The 18491-nt window shown below is 33.7% G+C and overlaps 4 protein-coding genes across 6 annotated transcripts; 2 read left to right on the top strand and 2 right to left on the bottom strand.

Moving 5' to 3' along the window:
- The first annotated feature begins 719 nt into the window (after positions 1–719).
- LOC111198626 (protein IDA-LIKE 4-like) lies at positions 720–3714 on the top strand. The gene has a single exon (XM_048738281.1). The coding sequence runs from the start codon at positions 929–931 to the stop codon at positions 1214–1216; it is 288 nt and encodes a 95-aa protein (XP_048594238.1). The 5' UTR covers positions 720–928; the 3' UTR covers positions 1217–3714.
- A 1215-nt stretch (positions 3715–4929) lies between these two features.
- On the top strand, positions 4930–5625 carry LOC106346897 (putative 60S ribosomal protein L30-1). Its single transcript, XM_013786365.2, has 2 exons — positions 4930–5171; positions 5273–5625. The coding sequence occupies exons 1-2, from the start codon at positions 5045–5047 to the stop codon at positions 5482–5484; spliced, it is 339 nt and encodes a 112-aa protein (XP_013641819.1). The 5' UTR covers positions 4930–5044; the 3' UTR covers positions 5485–5625.
- Positions 5626–5751: 126 nt separating this feature from the next.
- Positions 5752–8893, bottom strand: LOC106346887 (probable serine/threonine-protein kinase WNK6). 2 transcript variants are annotated; one of them, XM_013786354.3, is made up of 8 exons: positions 8641–8893; positions 8114–8230; positions 7979–8016; positions 7642–7869; positions 7335–7555; positions 7088–7245; positions 6576–6999; positions 5752–6502 (listed from the first exon to the last, which is right to left on the bottom strand). In XM_013786354.3, the coding sequence occupies exons 2-8, from the start codon at positions 8198–8200 to the stop codon at positions 5946–5948; spliced, it is 1713 nt and encodes a 570-aa protein (XP_013641808.1). In that variant the 5' UTR covers positions 8201–8230; positions 8641–8893; the 3' UTR covers positions 5752–5945.
- Positions 8894–10077: 1184 nt separating this feature from the next.
- BNAA01G26540D (autophagy-related protein 13b) lies at positions 10078–12702 on the bottom strand. Of its 2 annotated transcripts, none has more exons than XM_013786336.3 (4): positions 12401–12702; positions 10994–12219; positions 10726–10907; positions 10078–10646 (listed from the first exon to the last, which is right to left on the bottom strand). In XM_013786336.3, the coding sequence occupies exons 2-4, from the start codon at positions 12191–12193 to the stop codon at positions 10268–10270; spliced, it is 1761 nt and encodes a 586-aa protein (XP_013641790.1). In that variant the 5' UTR covers positions 12194–12219; positions 12401–12702; the 3' UTR covers positions 10078–10267. The 2 variants fall into 2 exon arrangements, with proteins under 2 accessions (XP_013641790.1, XP_013641796.1); XM_013786342.3 differs by having other exon boundaries at positions 10994–12213.
- Between the last annotated feature and the right edge of the window lie 5789 nt (positions 12703–18491).

The following is an 18491-nucleotide window of genomic DNA, read 5'->3' as shown; positions in this document are numbered from 1 at the left end:
CAGAGAAGGTAACGGAACTCACCTTCCATGTGTGTAATGACGAAACAGAGAAGATGAATCAACCACGGTGGCTGGCTTAGTGTGTAATGACGAAATCGACAATCTCTAGCCGGAAAGGAGAGTTGAGTTTGTAGATCTACAAACAGTCGGGGGAGAGATGAAATTAGGGTTTGTCCCTTGGAAACTGCAAAGATATTAGATCGATTCCTTCAAAATTTGAATTAAAAAATATCTGAAAAGATATTATTTGTTTTATTCTCTTTATTGTTAATAGTTAGACAATCTAATTCAGTTGTTCTAGTTACAGGATTGAGACAGGATTCGTGAAACCGATTTTCAGTAAGAGGAGGGGGCTAAGGTAGACATTTCACCTAGACAAAGTGTCCACAAAGACCAAAGTGACTTAATGTGTAATTGATAAGATGAATTGTGTCTGTGGGCGTAAATATCTCTTTAAAAAACTATTCGTTTCCTTATAGTCTGCTTCTCATGTCCCCCGGTCCACCTGACATTGCATATATAAAAACAATAAATTCCAAATCCATGATTTTTATCAGAGTCCATTTTATATAAAAAGGGGCTCAAAACAAGAAACATTTATTTATTAAAAAAATGTTTACACAAGTGATTTGTTCAGTTCAGTGATTCAAATATATAAAATGCAATAAATGAAAGTTCAGTACTTACCCTTACCTTTATTTAGTTTTACTACTGGCCATTATAATTGTTCCAGTTCCAGCCAAAGAAAGACTTATTCAAAAGGGGTTGCTTTCAAAAGCTCATCTCTCTCACTGAATCTGCTGATCTCACTACTACTTGCCATCTTTTACTCCATCAAAAATCCTCAACCAACCCACTTCACTCACATTGAAACAAAGAAAAACGCCTCTATGTATCCCTTTCTCTGATTCAGATTTGAAATCAAGAAATGGTTCCTCCACATCCGCATTACTGGAGAAAAAGAATACCACTAAACCCACAACCACAAGTTCTTCTTCTTCTGGTCATCTGCTTCTTCTTCGTCCACCACTGCGACGCCTCGAGAGCCTCGTCTCCATCAAGCGTTTCCTACAGAAATCCTAATAATGACCACAACAGAAATACCATGAGGAGAGGTCATTTCTTGGGGTTCTTGCCAAGACACTTCCCTGTTCCAGCTTCTGGTCCTTCACGAAAACACAACGACATTGGTATACAAGCCTTGTTGTCTCCATGATCATGCGCTCTCTCTTTTTCTCCCTCTCTAGAGTACATTATTGTACAATATAATGTAATGCATGTACTCATACACAAAAGTATAATACCATTAATCGATCTCTGCTGTTTCCTTTGACTTGTACTTAGGGTTTCAGATGTTTGACCTCTTAGAGTTGTTGCTCAATCTTATAATGTTATTTTTTTTTTAGAGTAGAGAAGTAAAAATATGGTTTCTTTCAAAAAGAGAGAGGATAATATGGTTAGTCTGGATTTTGTTATTCTTAGTCTTTTTTCCTTTGTATATGTAATTAAAGTTTACAAATTAAATGAGGTATTGAATGCAACAATCTCGTTACCTCAAAGCGTACATACTAACATCTTTAATTTTTTTCACCTAATTAACCAATTCATTGATCTCTAAATATATCAAAGCCGTTGATAATTCAATTCGTAAAGTTTAAATTGGTAAAAAATTGAAAAATTATCGTCTTTTAAAAAAAGAAAGACCAACGACTTCATTATCGTTACCGTGGTCCGTGGATCACCATCTTTTACTCGTTCAACCAATGAGATATGAAAAATAAATTATATGTCCTCTCAAAATTATATATTCTTGGATGAAGAACATTTGTCTTATAGTAAGATAAGTGCCTGAATTAGTCACAAAAAAAGATAAGTGCCTGAAGCTATTTTATATTGTAAGATATAATACAGAATAAAAAAGTAATAGGAAGAGTGAAATTGCGAAAAAATCACTTGGTTTATTATTTAGCGTAAAATCGGTAAAAATAATAATAATAGCCTTCGCCCGTCATGTACAGAGCAATAACCCATCCCGCCACGCCCGGATTGATTCGACACTCGTTTACGGTGTCTTATTTATCAAATAATTTTATTTTTACTTTTACATATTTTGTTTGGTCCAAAATTATATTAAAATTTCACAGAAAAGAATAGTGGACACAGACTCATTTGCTTGTCAATCAGATGTTTCGAACTAATAAAAACTATATATTTGTAAAGAAAACACGAGCCTTAATGAACGAGTATGTGGTATAACCAACTAATTTTTGCATAATGACTTTATTATAAAAAGTTATTTATGTAAATGCATGTGTAATACATTTTTCACTATAATTTATTCAATATGGTTTAATGGAAAAAACATGATAAGTATTCTATGTTATTAAAAAGATCAAGCTACACAATAGACACGAAGCCGAAAGATGTGCCGTTTTAACAAAAGGTTAAGCTTTAATTTTTTAGTCGAAGGTTCTAATACATAAAAATGTTCAAAAGCTTTACTTTTCTCTTTCTCGCTACATAGAAAAAGCTCACCCAAAACTGCACTAATCTTGATAATGACTTTTCCCCTTTTAATTACTTTACTAACTGCCAGGTTACTAATTACATTTATATTTATTTATATAACAACACCGTTATTTAATTATAGCCAGAACAATTGTTTTTTGTTTAAATGCTAGAACAATTATGTAAAAGGATGACTCGTTTAATTGCAAGAGTAAATGGCCAACACCGCATGACTCGTAGGATATAATGGGGATAATTGTATTACCCGTTAAATCGTAAGGAATGATTTGATTAGTATCCGATGATTCCGCAATCGATTCTAAAATTACAAATACACGTATGTAATGTGTACCTTCTCAATTATTCATTATTATTTCACTTTACTGTATTTAATCAACAACACAAAATTTTAAATGATCTTCTAATTTATCAAAAGTTGTATACTCATAAGTGGGTTTTCAATCTTGATTAACCATACCTTTTGATCCAAAATAATTGTACTAGTCCTACATCTTTATTTTGGTATTTAATGTTAAGTTTGTTCTAACATTTTAGAGCATCTCTAACCTCACTTAAAATTTTACTCAAAAATGAAGTTTAAAATAAAAAAATGCTATAACCCAATTAATATTTTTTACTCTATAGTGAATTAAATAAAAAATGAATTTATTTTATAAATTGAATAATATTTTATTTTTTTGTTCATTGGCCTTGTTTTTCACTCCAAAAAATAGATAAAATTAGAATAATATTCAATTCTATTATAAAATTATTTTATTTTGAAAAATATCTTTTAAATGCTTTATGCTGGCAAGAACTCCAAACCAAACTGTATTATCAACATGTACAAGATTATGAAACGGAATACTGAATAGTTATATACCAGGGGTTATATATTGAATTACTACAAAATATCCAGCAAGGTTTTAATCTAAATCTGTCGTCAAGAATTAATCTAACACATATATTGCACCAGAAGAACAATGTGAGTTTTTTTTTTAAATTCAAATTTTATAAAATGAACTCAAAATTGGGATAAGAGTTTCAATTACAAATTAATCTGATTCAAACAAAATTACTTAATTCAATTTTTTTAATCTAATTTCATCCAACCTATATCTCTGGTGTGTTCCACTAGACTGGATCCTAAATTTTTGAGTACTGGTTGCCGTTCTCAACTTTTAACGAGAACCATGAAAAGGAAAGATTCATCTTATTTTTGTAATGAATGATTATGTGGTATAACCAACTAATTTTTGCATAGTGAATTTATGATAAAAAGTTATATATGTAAATGCATTTATGTATAATACATTTTTCATTTTAAGTTATTTAATATGTTTAATGGAAAACATGATTAAGTATCTTTTTTTTTTTGATCACCATGATTAAGTATCTATCTTATAAAAAGATCAAGGTACACATTAGACAAGAAGCCGAAAGATGTGCCGTTTTAACAAAAGGTTAAGCTTTAATTTGTTCTACATCTTATGATCCCAAAGCTCCAAACCAAACAAAACCGTAATATCAACATGAACAAGCTTCTTGGCGACAGATTTAAATTAAACCTTGTTATATTTTTTTGTAGTAATTCAATATATACCTACTATAGGTCTTATAGCTGAAGACATTCAATCCGTTATGCAACATGATTTTACTCCACAACACATCTTTCCTTTGACATAAAAATGGACAATCTCATCTTTCACATGCCTTTGAGCTGTGCCAGTTCGAGATCCGGATGATGACCATGCCATGTATTATGTTTCCAAGGCTTCAACTGACCCACTGTAGCTTAGATCCAAAATCTGCAATTGGTTATCCACTCCAAGCGCGGTCAGAAGCTCTTTTGATGATATGGTTCTTGCGTGGTAAGCTAGGACTACTTGACGTTGTAGTTCGTTCCTCTATTTGCTCATATATCTTAGCTGTCTGCAGCTTCAAGAACATCATACTCCATATAACCATATTGGTTTCATATAACTCTTGTTCTTTGTCTGGGTTGTGGCAATGGTGTTTGGTAATTGGTATCAACACTATGGGTTTTATCCATCGCGGTGATGGATCTACATGCACCACGTTCTTTCTGCCCATTTTTGATCTTCTTCTACACAGGCTCACCAAACACAGTCTCATCCATTTTAGCATTCACAGAAATATTAAGCTCTTCGAGACAGTCTCATCCATTTTAGCATTCACAGAAATATTAAGCTCTTCGAGATTCTTATTATTGGCAAAAGCTTTAGTTAGTTCGAAAATGAGAAGACATTTTGTGGCTACAACAAAAGATTCAAGGAAAATAATTGTTCTGACCTGAAAGTGCCTTGTTGGGCCGTATTGAGATTTTGGGCCTTAGGTTGATTTAATTTGGGCCGTGAGCCTGTTATCTTGACGAAAAGAACAAAACCATTAGGGTTCCTTCGTCTCTCTCTATTTAACTTCTCATTTTGCGCCGCCCAACAGCTTCTGCGTCACCCCACGAAGGCCTCTCTTCTTGTTACCTCGGCGATTTGCGACTCTTCCCGGCGTTGTGAAAATGGTTGCGGCAAAGAAGACGAAGAAGTCCCATGAGGGAATCAACAGCAGATTAGCTCTGGTCATGAAGAGTGGCAAGTACACTCTTGGCTACAAATCTGTCCTCAAGTCCCTTCGCAGCTCCAAAGGTAAAACACTTTCTTCACCGACTCGATTTAATTGTGATTAGTATTTAAAAACTCTGTTAGGTAATTGTTAAGAGGGATTTTTTCAATTTTAATTTTTTTAGGTAAGTTGATTCTTATCTCTAGCAACTGCCCTCCGTTGAGGAGATCAGAGATTGAGTACTACGCTATGCTTGCTAAAGTTGGTGTTCATCACTACAATGGCAACAATGTCGATTTGGGCACTGCTTGTGGAAAATACTTCCGTGTCTCATGCCTCAGCATTGTTGATCCTGGTGATTCCGACATCATCAAGTCACTTCCTGGAGACCAGTGATTCTGATTTTTGAACGAGCTGTTATGTTTTTGTTATCCTATCTCTCTGCTTTATGAAACTCTTATGTCTTCTTCAAAGATGGTTAGGTTTGTCTTTGGTTTCTAAAACTCCTTATGGTTAATGATATTTTGGTTTCTCTAATCTCCTCCTTATGGTTTAAGGTATTATTATTGTCTCCATTCAAATGGAAAACTCAATTTCTATTACAGCCAATGGTTTCTATCACCTTCATACGACAAAACCAAACTCTGATATTTTCTAGCATCATTTGACGAAATAAAAAAAGCTTCAACCTCCAATATTTAAGAAACAACAAAACAATGCAAAACTCTTCACACTGTAGGAAACTTTCTACACTTTCAGGGAGAGCGAAGTGCTTGTTCAAGAAACAAATTAAACTCGGAAAATAAAAAAGAAAACCACCAATGATGTCTTTGTTGTGTGTGTTTTTTTTTAACTACTTAACCAGCTTGTTCTACCTTCTTCTGAGATAACTTTCTCTTCGTCTCCATTATTGCTTCTTCTCTCTTCTTTGCTATCTCTTTCATCTCTTCCTGATACTTAGCCTCTATCTCCTCCAGTTCCTGTCTTAACCTCTCTTCTTCCTCCAAACTCACCGGTTCGGTTGCCTCCTCTGCTTCTTGGTTGTCACTCCCGTTTTCTCCTTTAATTGCATCGACAAACTGCTTTTCCTCCTCTTCTGAACGTGGGCAATCCGAGGTCCAAGAGTGTCTAACCGACTCGCAAGCATCGTGAAAAGTGCTCTCCTCTTGACTCTGCGGCTTAGCTTCGTTCTGATGACTTCTTGAGCTCTGATTAAGCTGCGAATGGATGAGATGATCGACCGTGACATCAGTTTTCCAGGTGGGTATCATGTTGACAAGCAGTATGTCGATCAGTTCCGCTATAAACGTAACGTTCTGGTCAGTTAACTCGAGTTGCTCAACCATCTCGCTCGACACCTTGGAAGCAGTGTCACCTTCTTGATAGAACAGGAAATGAATGTTCCTCACTCGTCCTGTAACAACAAACAGTAACACTAAGTTTCAGAATGTACACAAATGAAACGAGTTTAAACCCAAAACGCTCACCATTCTCATCGACTATACGAAGAATCAGCGAGACAGACTGCTCATCGTTTTCTTCACCCTTGAGGACGAAGAAGTTCCCTCTCTTTGCGCGTCTAACCTCGATACACCTGGACCCCGAGTTGTCGCTAAAAGTAACAATCGGCAGGTTGCTGTCTTCATCGAGATCCATAGACGTGGGTTTACTAGGCCGTGTTGCAGGAGGGCCTTCAGACATAAGGCAACGTTCTCCAAACGCACCTTCTTTAGGCATTACAATGTCGGGTAGTGGCAGAGGGTTGTTCATCGTTAAACCATTCACTTGAAGAAAAGGGTCCAATAAAAGCTCTTTTGCTGATAACCTCTCGGATGCAGGGAGTAAGCACTTCTCAATGAACTGCTTTACTTCTGGGTCTTGAACCCTGGAGAGTGAGGCAGGTTTTATTCCCTTGAAATCACCAAGAACCAGATTGGGTTATAATGTTGTCAATAAACTAGTAATAATATTTGATATATGACTTTTGTTTCTAACTCACCGATGAGACCTTCTTGTAGATCTGAGCAGAGTTTCTGCACTCACAATATGGGTATTCAAATGTCACCATCTCCAACATACACATCCCAAATGAATAGATATCAGCTAGCTCGGTGTAGATCTCATCGTACAGCTCAGGTGCCATAAACTCTGGGGTTCCTGTTAGTAACCAAAATGTTCAAAGTTTTGGTTACAGCAGGAATGCGAATAGGTGAGCAACATCAAGAAACGGGAAAGAGAAACTATACCAATGACACTCTTGGCATGAGCTTGCTCCATGACAGTGGCTAAGCCAAGATCTCCTATTTTGACTTCTCCATGGTTGCCATTGATAAAGATGTTATCGCACTTGAGATCTCTGTGTATAATGGGTGGCACTTGAGTGTGGAGATATCTCAAACCCATTAAAATCTGTCTCGCCCAACACTTGACGGCCTTCATATTCACCTTCCTGTGTTTCTTGCGGTAACTAAGACCAAAAAGACTTACTTAAAACTCCACAACAGAAAAAAAAAAGAAGAGAAGTCAAGTGTTGTGTAGCAAAGAGATACGTACTGCCTGAGACTCCCTGAAGTGAAAAGCTCAGTAATGATGTTAACAGTCTTGTTCTTATCATCGATCCACGAGTTGTAAAACCTGATGATATTACTGTGCTTCAACGATTTCAAAAGACGCACTTCAGAGTAGAGCCTCTCCAAGGAGTTTGGAGACTGCAAAACATCATCAATTCGGACTTGGTTCCACGCGACTTCAATCCCATCAACTTCATCGAAAGCCTTGTAACTGTTTCCTTCAAATTAAGGTTACAAACAATGCAGAACATAAAACATGATATAAGAAGTATCTCTTATTGTGTTTCAAAAAAGAAGTATCTCTTATTAATAAAGGATACACAGTTTTGAAAGCGCCTTTTCCAATAACCTCTTTATACTGAAAGTTCCACAAGATAAAAGAGACTTTTAATCAGCACACACGCACACACTCAATAAAAATCAAAACTTTTTTTAAATAAAAGATAGTGTGATACCCGAATGTAACGAAGAGTAGGATCAACTTCGAGGACTTCAGGGTCAGGAGGCTCATGAATTGGAGCAGCATCCTCTGCACCGTCCATATTAGTCTCACAATTTGAAAAGGTATCCACCTGTAAGAGGTTAGCACATACACGATCAGCGAAATACGCACAGAATCTTATAAACAAATCCTTAAGATTCGAACGAATATTCTTCAAAGACGACATTATTAGTCCTTTAAAAAACCAGCTCAGATCAATAGATAAGAAAAAGAATCAAAGTGAAGCTCGTCGAAATTTAATTTATTTTTTTAAAAACACAATTCAATATTCCTCTTCTTTCTTTTCCAGATTGCATTATGGTCAACAGTCAGATTCCAGAAACAATTACCATTGACTCATTCAATCATTAATATATATATAATAAAAACAACCATTGAGATTGAGAGAACCATGTCCATGCATTCAAAACGCACGACGATCGCCTAATTAAATCCAGCAAAATGATATATAAGATTCTGAGCTCCGGTTTTGAATTTTACCTAGAGATGAAGCGTTTGCTGTGTTTATGATCAAATCGCCAACGTGAGAAGGAGACGGAGAGGAACAATGATCAGAAAACCCTAATTGAGAAAAAAAAAATCTGGGGGAATAGAACCAACAAGTGTTTGTTTCAAGTTTATCACCCCCTCCTCTATTTTTAATTCCTTTATTTATAAATAATTACAAATAAATGAAAATTTTCAAGTTTGTTCTAAAAACAGAGAAACGATTCTCCTGCCCATACAATATGACGTGTCAATACATGTGGCATTTAATTGCTGACGTTGTAATCTCTCTTGTTACGAAAATAGCCAAATATCTCATAAGCTCAATTATTATTTCATTGTGTGACCAAAACACCACCACCAAGTCAATGACCGGCCCATATGAGAAAAGATGGACAAACAATTGTTTTTCTTCATCCGTTGAGGATTCATCATATATGCTCGCTCCTATTAGTAACTCTGTTAGACTCGGATGATCCAATCTTAACAAGGAGCCAGCGGAGGAGTTTGTCTTCCTTGTTCTTCATGTTTGGAGTAGCCGCCGCCACTGTTATTTGCATCAATTGTTCCTGCGCCATATTTAATTATAGGCCTGTTCGTTTACTTAACGCGCTGCGTCAATACTAGCGGCTGAGTTTAAAGGGAAAATGAGAGAACTTAACGAAGAGAGAAAAGAAAGAATGGAAGAGCATCCATGTTTTTCAGTCGCAAAGAAGAGAAAGAAAAGATAAACAGTGACGCTAGTTATTTCAGCGGCAAAAACATCACTGGATTCCATCGATCATTCTAACGCGCGTTCTCGTTTTTCCTTCACCAGCGATCAGTGCAGAAGAAAATTACAAACAAATTTCAGCCGCTAGTGTTGACGCAGCGCGTTTAGTAAACGAACAGGCCTTATGTTAATAATATATAGCTGCAGGCCTCCACCAGAATTTCCTCTGGCTTCGTCCGCTCAGGCATAGTTCACCATCTTTCGGGTTCCGACAGGCATGCTCACACTCGAATTCTTCTCAGAAAATCAAGGTCGGTCAGCTATGCACCTGTGAGGGATCCAGCCAATCAGCTTCTTTGCGCCTTACGGGTTTACTCACCCGTTGACTTACACACATATCAGACTCCTTAGTTCGTGTTTCAAGACGGGTCGAATGGGGAATCCATAGGCCGACGTTGATGGCGAATTTATGTACATATATGCTGAGGTTGATGTTTAAAGCTTGTACTGATATCCTCTCTCTTTTTTTTTTGACATATACAAGTGCCAAGAAAAAGATTTGTTTATTCATCATAAAACTATATATTCTATCCATTTAAAAAGCGTACATAATAAAGTAAGGCAGGGCACCATAGTTTGTTTTTCCCATGTAAATAATATTTTTACACTATTTAAAGGATTTGATGAAAAAAAACACTATTTATATATATTTTTATATATATTTTTTTAAAGGTTTACCATTTATTTACAGATTTTTTTGATTTTTTTTTGGGTACAAAGTTTATTTACATGGATACCGACCAATATCAAACTTACGAGAGCTTAATTATACATAGGCACATTATGTAATCAAAACCAAAACACCAATACCGAAACTAACCAGAAACAAACCGAAACCCAAAGAAAGGGTCAAGATCCTGAAACAGCAAAGGGTGAAGTAGTGACAGAGGAAGAACCCATTGTGGATTGGCTAAGCAACACATTCTTCATTTCCTTGTACGACCTCAACTCTTCCAACGCATCAGCTGTTGTCTTCGCCGCCAGAGCAATCCCCGAAGCTGTCATAGACGCCGCTGCCACCTCGTGAGCCCCTGCAGGTTTCTTGTTGTTGTTGTTCCAGTAAATCTCAGGTATGGAAGATTCAGAGACGTCTTGCCTAAGAGGCGGAGCTTTCTTCAGCATATTCACAAGAGCACCAACTGCAGCATCTTGTGACTTCTTTGGGTAGGAGCCGCTTGACTCAAGTGGTGGTTCATGTATATCTCCTCTCTGGTCGAAAGACCCTGGTCTGCAATAATAAAGCAAGATCAGTTTCATACAAGCAGTTCCAAAATCAAAGTGAGATTCGTAACTCTTTTAGAACATACCTGCTGCTAGGATCAGTAATCTCGTCATACTCAACATCAAACGGGCAAGGGAAGTCATTATCATCAAAATCTTCTTGGTATGATCTACTCGAACTTCGAGAAAACGATATCCTCGGTGAGCTGTTGGTAGACAGCCTCACTCCAGAGCTCCTCCTAAAGTCTTCTCTCCCATAAAGAAACAGCTAAAAGAGAAACAAAAAAACAATACATAGGTTCAACCACATGATGAAGATAAAAGATACAACACGTGGAGAGAGAGTTAGTTAACCTTCTCCAACCCTGCTCCAGATTCAACAGCACCACCACTGTTCCTCACAGGCTTCAAAGAAGCCTGTCTCAACAGTTTCAAACGAGGAGAAGGCGCCACCAAGTTTTGCTTGGACTCAAAACTAGGAGCCGGGATTCTAACAGGAGCACTCTCAGTACGCGTGATGCCTCTCGAGACAGGTCCTGAAGGAGAGCAAGGAGGGGAGAAGTCTCTCTCTTCATCCTTCCTACGACCAGTAGGTATATCAGGAAGACGACGAACCAACGCCTGCGAATCCGACCGCGTAGGAGACGGCGAGCAAGAAACCGAAGGCGGAGGAGAGGAGGCCTTGAACCTATCGAAACTCCAGCTATGCCGCCTCTGAAACGCCAGCAACGGAGGCGAACCGTAAGAGAGAGGCAGAGAAGGGAACCTCTTCAACGGATCAGCCAAAGGACTCCCAACGTAGTCCGTTATAAACGTCGGAGAGACAGGAGCCGAGTGCTCACAGCTGACGTCAGAGAGAGAACGATACAACACCGACATGCAAAGCCTACCGCAGACGGTGTCAACCGGCGCGAAAGCGAACTTCTGCATCTCCGCCTCTTCTCTCCGAGTGAACGGCTCGACAATGGTGGGGACCTTAGGGACGAGCTTAAACTTGCAGATCTGTCCGGAGGAGTTGAGTTCTCTGAAGATCTTGTAAGCAGGCAAGAGCCTTACCATCACAAAGAGTGATCTCAGCAGCAAAGTCGCTTTCTTATACATCACTTGCAGCTTACTGTTACTACTACTCGACCGAGAAGCAGCAGCTTCCCTAACCTTTCTGTTATCATACTGCACCAACCACCGTTCTATCACTTGCTCGTTCTTTGTCTCATCTTGATCTGACAAACTCATCTGAAATGGTTGTCTCGCTACAAGAACTACATCCACGACCAGAGGCTCGAGGCTGCTTCTGCGGCCGATGTCGAAACTCTCTAAGGCTGCAGGGCATTCTCTGAGGGCTAGGTTGAACCATTTGTCGCGGGGCCTGACGCTAGAGGAAGATGAGGAGGAGGAGGAAGGGGAAGGGGAGCAGATCATCTGGTCGCCGCTGAAGTTTCGGGAAGACATGAAAGGAGTCCTTGATTCGAGGATTATGTGGAGGCTTTTGGCGAAGAACTCGAATATGATCTGCTCTGCTTTAGCACCTTCTGAATTGCTGCTACTCCTGTTCATCTTTTTTGGGTCTGAAGACACTGTTCCTGGGAATCAAAACTAAAAATTAACTAATCGAACAGAACAATATCTTCAGTAAAAACCTTAACTTTAAGTATCATCTACAAAACCCAGAACAGAGTATACAAAACCAAGAACAGAGTATACAGAACAGAGTACACAAAACCCAAGACCTAAACTTTAAGCATCACAACCGTATCGACTCACCAACGATTCCTTTCCTCGCTCGTGTCGCTCCTTTAAACGTCGAAGACTATCTTCGTCTTCTTCTTTGAACTGTTTTTTTGGTATTTTTTCACGCTTTTATCGGCGAAATTGGAAGAACCCTAAGGATGAAAAAGGAAAAAAAGGAGAAAACTTTCGATTACTAAATCTGAAAACTTGTTTTGTGTTGCGGTTTCAAATCCTTAGAAACCGAAACTGGATTGAATCAAGTGAGGTTTTGTCGACTTTCGAACTTCAAACACTTCTTACTTTGTTTATTCAGAGACGGTGATGATATGATATCTTCTTCATGACTCGTTCGATACACACTTATACTTTCAATTTTTTTTTATTTAATTTGTTTTTTTTTTCTTCTTTCGAATTTATTATTTTTGCTTTTGGAGTGGGTCATTCTTAGGTAAGGGAAGTTACGAATATACCAATTATGGCTCCAAAGTGAAAACCTTTTTTTTAAATCGTTTGCTTGGCCAATCAAAAAATTGTTATATTTAGTAAAATGTTATTAAGGAAAATCTGTTGCAACTGACTAAAAGAAATTGATGCAATTGATTTAGTTTTGTCATTGCATGAGATATGGATGTATAATAAATGTGTTTCTTGAACATTATTTTATATGATACATTGACTGAATATAAACCAAATTCATTAGATAAAGTCAATATTTCCTTAAAGAAAGAGTTAACTAGCTATAAGATATTTACCATTGAACCAACTCCATTTTGCTCAACTAGTTTGCTTTATCTAAGGTTTTGATATGTTTTTGTTGTTAATTCATAAGAGAATATATGTTTTCTAGATAGATTAAAGTTAATGACAGTGGCTTTGGAAACATACAAAATTTTGAAAAATATCTTTTTTTTTACTTTTTTCTAATACCTTAAAAGTAATGATAATAGCTTTGGAACATATACACCTTTGGAACTATTTGATTGCTAATTAGAAGGAAAGGGAATATAAGAACCTTTCAACATTTTTATTCATCTTCTCAAAATATGGGACCATGGATGACATGGCCATGGAGACCGAAGAGGCATGGAAGGCTATATTTGAAATCTAATAGCTTTTGACTACGTCTCTAGAGATTTTCATTTATCAGTTTTCTTGATCCATAACAACTAACTTGTTATTTTCAGAGATTCGTTTTATATTTCTTGTTGTGGAGTTTTGTCGTTGATTTTGTTAGAAACCGAAGGTTTAAGCAAAACCAACCTTTTGTTTCTAACAAAATCTTGAGAGTCTTGGTTTTTGGTGGGTGTTGAAAATTTGAGTTAGGAACGTAAACCTTATATACTATCAAGATCGTTTAAACATGACATTTATTAGGTTATTTAAACACTTTTGTTAGGACTTAGGAGGTTCTCAAGAGTTCCTTAAATTCAAAATAAATATGTATACTAAATCATAGAATGGAACTTGATTGGCCTACGATAAAAGTAGCTTTAGTAGAAAAATAAAAACAAAATACATTTAGTAGCGCTTGAACATAGATTCCCCAAAACGTCGTATGTGGGTTTGTTATTATCATTCAGTTACATTGGTTTTTTCTCGGGAGCGGATTCTGAGATTTTGGAGATCTTAGACGATTTAATAAAGATTTTAATAATTTGGAAGTCTAAAATTTTATTTTTACAAATTTTGGGATCTATCTATATATAATTTTTTTCAAAAACTTTGGGGGCGTAACAAGATCGGCCTTAACCCACTATCTATATATCTGGTTGCATTCAGGGGCGGATGTACATAGGTGACTACGAGGGCACGTGCCCCCCACTACTTAAAAAAAAATTATATGTATATTAATTAAATATAGTTATGTAATAATTGGTCAAGAAACAAAGCTTTATATTTTCAGCTTAAACAATCTATAACACATTATTATATGACATAAATCTATTGTAGCCCAAAATGAATATAAGTTCAGTTTTAAAAAGTTCAATCGAAAGCTAAAGGAAATAATAATGAAGTTGAAATCTACCTAATTACACTACACCCAGAACTAACTACACCCACGTTTTTCTATGTCTTCTTCCTAATCACAAAAATTTAAACACCGCAGACAAAAAGATTGAAGAGTTCAAGAGAGAAACTAAAAGGTAAAAGTTTAACCGTAAAACTAAATGAAATTTTGATTTATATGATTAAAGTAATAAGAAATTATGAGAACGTAGAAACTATAATAATGTATTAATTTTTTTTTCATAGAAAATTTTAATGGAAAATATTTCAAGCCTAATTTTTTTTTTTTGCGTTTACGTCTGAAAACTCTAAAGATGATTTGTCATTTCAAAAAAAAAAAACTCTAGAAATGATTTAAAGAATTTATCTAGTGATCCTGGAAATAGAAATATAATAAATGGATATCCAAAATATGAAATTTCCTAAGATAATTTTGTAAGGATTTGTTTTAGTAATGAAACATTTTTTTTTTAAATGAGTTGATTAGAATTTTGTGCCCCCGATTAATAGTAGTTCTACATCCGCCACTGGTTGCATTCTCGACTTCTCTAACCCACTCATGTGCCACAAAAGAGAGTGAGTGGAAAAACATCATTAGTGTTGAAGACAGAACCACACATACATAGGGCTTGTGTAGCAGGTAACCGTTCTCGTGGGTCTTTTGGAAGTAACTTCTTCGCAAAATCCTTCGGAGTTCTTGCTCAGAATCTCTGCCATGGTTTAAGCAAGAAATCCGGTTTCTTCTGTAATATCTATGTAGTAACAACAAAAAAAACAAAATTAATAATTTAACAGGAAAATGTTTAGAAAACACCAAAAAAGTGGAATTCAAACTACACCCCTCCTTAAACACACTATCTTCTGTTTTGTCCCAAAAAGGTCCTCTTTCACATAGTAATATACTAATATAGATGTGAATCATGTGATTACACCAAGTCACCAATGCTCCACACATCCTGATCTGCGCTTTAGTATTTAGAGAGCAACATAGTACATGTTGGCTGTTGCCAACAATGTCATCAAATCTTTCTCTATGAAAATAGTAAATTTATTTTTACTAATTACCACACAAACACAGAATAAGCAATTACTGCTTTGTTCATACTTCATTTTTACTTTACCTGGCTTAAAGAAATCCTAGAAAATATTTTTAAATTGTTAATGCATAAAATAATAAATATGAAAAAGCTACATTCTTGAAATGTGTTTAAGTTTAATTCATCCTACTGTACATTAATTAAGAAGTTACTTAAGTGATTTTTGCTTAGGTGTCGTTCATATGTGAAGTTTAGAATTAATTCTCTTAATTTGATTGGTTGTTGGTATTTGAATTTTTATTTATTTAATTAAAAGTTTAAAAAGAAAACTAACCGTAGAACTACCTACTCTAATCTATATTACCATACAAATTATTAAACCTTTTAAAGATAGAAAAATCCTACTATACATTAATTGAGAAGTCACTTAAGTGATTTTTGCTTAGGTGTCATTCATAGGAGAAGTTTAGAATTAATTCTCTTAATTTGATTGGTTGTTGGTATTTGAATTTTTATTTATTTAATTAAAATTTTAAAAAGAAAACTAATCGTAGAACTACCTAATCTAATCTATATTAAGATACAAATAATTAAACATTTTAAAGATAGAAAAATTAAAATAATTTGTTTATAGAAACAATTAAATATCATATATTACTTTATAGAAATGATGAATATACATATAAATACATATGATATGATAGAAATAATTTTTTTTTAACACTGGTTAATTATGCTATTACAAACGATTTTAAAAATATTTCTATTAATAGTGGATACAATAAATCATAGATTACAAAAAACTAAATAACCTAAACCTAATGATATTTTTTTACACTCAAAATATGTATACTTTCTCTAAAAATGTGTCCAACGAATGCAAAACACTAAAATATACAACTTAAAAAATCAGTCATTTTTCAATGACAAATGTTGATAGTATAGTTGAATTATCACTTTCAAAAATGATTAAAGTATTTTTACATTTAAAAACAGAAAATATATGGTAAGTATTTAAAAATAATATTAATAAATGAAATAATAATAATATAATTATTATAACTTTGATTATAATAAAATTATATGGTAAATCACTTAAAATAACATTAATCAATGATATTTTTATCATAATGTAAATTGAAAGTGGAAACAAAATATTAATACGAGACTAGAGTTAAGACTATATTGATATTGTTTTGATTATAATAAAATTGACATGCTTATTGTTGTTGTAATAGGAAAAAAAAAGAGGATATATAAATAAAACATGATTAAAGAGTAATAAAACTTGTTTGTTCCTTTTTTGGTTATTTTATACTTTACATACTTATTTTTTTTTGTTTGCCTAAATACATGTGTTTTACATATTACTATAACTGTTTTAGGTGTTTTCCTGCACCATGTGCATTGATAAAAATTTAATATTTAAATAATATTTAAAAACCAAATTTTATCATTGTTTTCTATTTTATTATTTTCTTTTCAATATTTAATGTAAATTTTGATTTAAATGAAAATAAAATTAAGATTAAATAATTAATTTTTCTTATTTAAAATTATATTTATATATATATATAATTTAAAACTATAATCTTAGATATATTTTTATCTATTTGTTTTGATATAAAAGTTGTATAATTATGAAAGAGTAAAACTAAAATTGTTTCTAAAATTTGTAGATATATAAGAAGGCTAATAATATTATAATTAATTAAAAAAATTGTAAATCCTTTTTAGTAATAAAATTGTATATGTATAAAATTAGAAATAAATACTATTTCTAAATTTATAAAATTTTATCATATTTTTTTTATTATGTTCTTTAATGTCATATTTGAATATATTTACTTTAATGATGATATATAATTTACTATCATATTCTAAAAAATTTAACAAAAATATAAATAAGCATTAATTGTAATTATCCATGTCACATTTAATCATAAGTCATGTCACCAATTCTAATATACCATGTTATATTTATTTAGTTAGTGAAAATGATTATACATAAGACTTGTGTCAAAATCACTTTGCAAATAATATCTCGGAGATTAATTAGTTTCAACTGTTTTTATAACATGAAGAAAAATTAAGTAAGGAAGATCAATATAGATGATAAGTTCTAAAATTGAGATAGTCGAAGAAGGAAAATATAAAGTAAATTGATTAAAAAAAATATTTACAAAACAATGATATGTATTTTTTGGCAAAATAAACTTTTACAATGTATGATAACAAATTTCTAAGAAATTTTACACAAATAGAATCATGTTATTTTGATGTAATAAAATATTTAATGAATCTCGGATTAATATTAAGTATACATGTCTAAAATAGTGACATCATGTTATTTAAAATTGTAGATATTATTTTTTGGATATATAATTAGTTACATATTTAACTCAATATGTATGTATTAAAGTAACTTTTAAAAATAATATTTTTTAAACAGTGTTTGATAAGAGAGTGTGATGATTGGAGAAAATTTAAGGATACATTTGTTTGGCTAACCAATTGTGAATGTTATGTTAAACGCTAAATAAAAAATGTGAGAAAATGTGATTTGTGATTTGATAAAATTATGGAAATTTTGTAACTACTTCTAAATTAAATAAAGTGTTAGACAAAATAATGCGAAAATAGAAAGTGCTATAAAATAACTTTTTGTTCATTAATCTTTAATTTTTTTTATTAATCACAAATTATGTTACAAAAAAAAATTGGAAACTTATATTAAAATTTATAGAATTATCACTATATCATTATAATCTTCTAAGATTATACAAGACTAAGACTTTTGATTTCAACTATTTTAAATGAAAAGTTTATTTTTAATAGTTATAATTATTATTCAAAATTATAAATATAATATATAATATATCCGCGAAATCACAGGTAAAAAAAAAGTTAATTACCCATAAAGAAAAGAGGCAGAAGGTTTTTTTTTTGTCACTTCAGGCAAGAAAGTTAATTATCCATAAAATATTGACAAAAACAAAAAAAAATTACATAAAATTACATTAATGAAACGCGCCGGCCGTAGGATATTTTGGGCATTTGGTTTTCAAATTAAAAATTGA

Source organism: Brassica napus, chromosome A1 (genome assembly GCF_020379485.1).
Source record: "Brassica napus cultivar Da-Ae chromosome A1, Da-Ae, whole genome shotgun sequence".
Lineage (NCBI taxonomy): Eukaryota > Viridiplantae > Streptophyta > Magnoliopsida > Brassicales > Brassicaceae > Brassica > Brassica napus.
Note: the sequence above shows the minus strand (reverse complement) of the source record. Positions and strands in the feature narration are given on the sequence as shown.

Excerpts from the sequence above, each read along its gene's own strand:
- LOC111198626 (XM_048738281.1), top strand. The coding sequence starts at position 929 with ATGGTTCCTCCACATCCGCATTACTGGAGAAAAAGAATACCACTAAAC.
- LOC106346897 (XM_013786365.2), top strand. The coding sequence starts at position 5,045 with ATGGTTGCGGCAAAGAAGACGAAGAAGTCCCATGAGGGAATCAACAGC. Across the intron at positions 5,172-5,272 it reads GTCCCTTCGCAGCTCCAAAG|GTAAGTTGATTCTTATCTCT; the intron begins GTAAAACACTTT and ends TAATTTTTTTAG.
- LOC106346887 (XM_013786354.3), bottom strand. The coding sequence starts at position 8,200 with ATGGACGGTGCAGAGGATGCTGCTCCAATTCATGAGCCTCCTGACCCT. Across the intron at positions 7,246-7,334 it reads TCATGCCAAGAGTGTCATTG|GAACCCCAGAGTTTATGGCA; the intron begins GTATAGTTTCTC and ends GGTTACTAACAG. Across the intron at positions 6,503-6,575 it reads TCGTATAGTCGATGAGAATG|GACGAGTGAGGAACATTCAT; the intron begins GTGAGCGTTTTG and ends TTGTTGTTACAG.
- BNAA01G26540D (XM_013786336.3), bottom strand. The coding sequence starts at position 12,193 with ATGAACAGGAGTAGCAGCAATTCAGAAGGTGCTAAAGCAGAGCAGATC. Across the intron at positions 10,908-10,993 it reads CTGGAGCAGGGTTGGAGAAG|CTGTTTCTTTATGGGAGAGA; the intron begins GTTAACTAACTC and ends TTTCTCTTTTAG. Across the intron at positions 10,647-10,725 it reads ATTACTGATCCTAGCAGCAG|ACCAGGGTCTTTCGACCAGA; the intron begins GTATGTTCTAAA and ends TTATTATTGCAG.